The sequence below is a fragment of the Oryx dammah genome, unplaced genomic scaffold (genome assembly GCF_014754425.2).
Source record: "Oryx dammah isolate SB20612 unplaced genomic scaffold, SCBI_Odam_1.1 HiC_scaffold_26, whole genome shotgun sequence".
Classification (NCBI taxonomy): domain Eukaryota; kingdom Metazoa; phylum Chordata; class Mammalia; order Artiodactyla; family Bovidae; genus Oryx; species Oryx dammah.
Genome location: NW_024070210.1, coordinates 75,703,070 through 75,704,948, shown reverse-complemented (window position 1 = coordinate 75,704,948; position 1,879 = coordinate 75,703,070). Strand labels below are relative to the sequence as shown.

Below are 1,879 nucleotides of genomic sequence, written 5' to 3'. Positions count from 1 at the left end.
GAGCACCTAATGTGAGCATTATTCTACTTATTGGACATAGTTTTAAAAAAACAGTTCTCTCTTCTCATCAGTCTCCTGACCCACCCTCCCTCTAAATCCCTATGCCAAACTCTTTATAAGACCAACATCTTCTTACCTGGCATGGCATAAGAGATCAGTGTTGGCTGAATGAATTTCTAAAAGGATTCAGAGAAAGAATAGGGAGAACCCCAAAAGAAGAGGAAAACGAGACTAGGAGAAAGTGGCTGGGGATGAGGGAGAAACAAAGGGAGGGAAGAGAAGATCCAAAATGATAGGTAGTAAAAGATGGGAGAGAAAAGAGTTGAGAAAGGTCAGGAAAATGAATGCTGTCTTTGCCCCAGGACATGTTTGATCTCTGTCTGCACCACCATAGCACTGTACCAAGGTGGTACACTTACAACCAGGGGTCAGGAAAAGAAACTTTGTCCATATGGTTTTTCAAATACAGTCACAGGTAGAGTCACTTTAATTTGCATCTACAGCAGAGAAGTGCTTCTTGGGAAGCCCAGGAGGTTTATGTGCGTGCCCTAGAAGCTCATGGTGGCTAGCTGGGAAGGACGTGGGTAAGGATGCATTAAACCCTTGTACTTTACACCTAAAGGTCTCCAGACCAGGGAACAGACTAATGACCAAGATCATAAAAGAGACTGTCCTATCTTTTTCCAGGACAAGGGATAGACTCCAAGAGACAGAACCTATAGAGATCAGACATCATCACCCTTTTCTGCCACATCTAATCCCAGGAACGAAATACAAGTTGGTTGAACCCTAGGGAAAGAAGATTTATATTTTTGTATTTATCAGAATAGTCCAGCTTCTCTTGCAGAATACTTAAGGATGAGAACAGTAAGGAAAAGGAGTGAAAGGAAGACAAAAGTGAGAAGGTGAAGAAAAGAAAAGTGACTTCATGATTTAGATGTTATCTGGACTTTCGTGTCACTACAGGACATAAGAATGTACTTTTCAAGAATAAAAGTTACATAATTACAGTGAGGAATCACTTGGCCTGATTTGGATAACTTGCAGAATGTCAAATCAAAAGGACGGGGGCTTTTGTGGCATTTGCCTCCCTTGAGATCACAGGCAACAGCAGGACTCTTACAGACAGCTTTGACTGCATCTGGTTCCTCATGGATAAATATGTACTGGGGTATGCAAGGGTGGTCTTTTGACTTCAAATTCGGTGCCATCAGGGCATTGCATTCCCTATCCATCACGTCAGATCTAAGATAGTGTTTGTTGCTCTGTAAAAGAACCTCAGCTCTGAGCATCCTGTCTCCTCCAACTTCATCTTCATTGATGATGGTGTCTTCTGGTTGCACCACTTCTTTGTTGCTAACCAGCAAGGTTTCTATGCTTCGGCTGTCCAGTCCCTCCTTGGTAGGCTCAGCTTTGTCCTGTGAGTCACTGGACAGAAACTCATTCAGTAGCTGATCACTTTCCTCCAGGACAGCTGCGGCCATCTGGAGTCCCACGCCCAGGCCCACCCCTAGGCCCAGCAGCAGCAGCAACATCATGAAAAAAATCTGCACCAGAGTCAGCTTCATTTTGCCTGGTGGGAAGAAGGGAAACAGAGGACTGACTTTGAGATGAAACTTGGCTCCAGTAGAGATCCTAAGCTCCCCAAAACCCCGAGAGCATAGTCTTTGGGGTCTTCTCCTCCCCCTTCTCCACATTACCCATCCCTCACCCAAGTGAGACCCTTTCTCACTCTTTTCCCATTCTCCTGCCCTCTCATTCATTCCTTGTTGCTGTGGAATAATATGTGGATCCTGCAGTACTGCAAAATGCCCAGGGAAGCTGTTCCATAATTGGTTCACATATGGGGAATCAGGTGGGAAGGTTGACATCAACTGGC

General features: G+C 44.8%; 1 protein-coding gene across 1 annotated transcript; it reads right to left on the bottom strand.

Annotated features, from left to right (window-relative positions):
• Positions 1–632: 632 nt before the first annotated feature.
• On the bottom strand, positions 633–1,568 carry RNASE10 (ribonuclease A family member 10 (inactive)). The gene has a single exon (XM_040227077.1). It carries the CDS (start codon positions 1,566–1,568, stop codon positions 927–929), a length of 642 nt encoding a protein of 213 aa, XP_040083011.1. The 3' UTR covers positions 633–926.
• Between the last annotated feature and the right edge of the window lie 311 nt (positions 1,569–1,879).

Coding starts and splice junctions, on each gene's coding strand:
- RNASE10 (XM_040227077.1), bottom strand. CDS start 1,568: ATGAAGCTGACTCTGGTGCAGATTTTTTTCATGATGTTGCTGCTGCTG.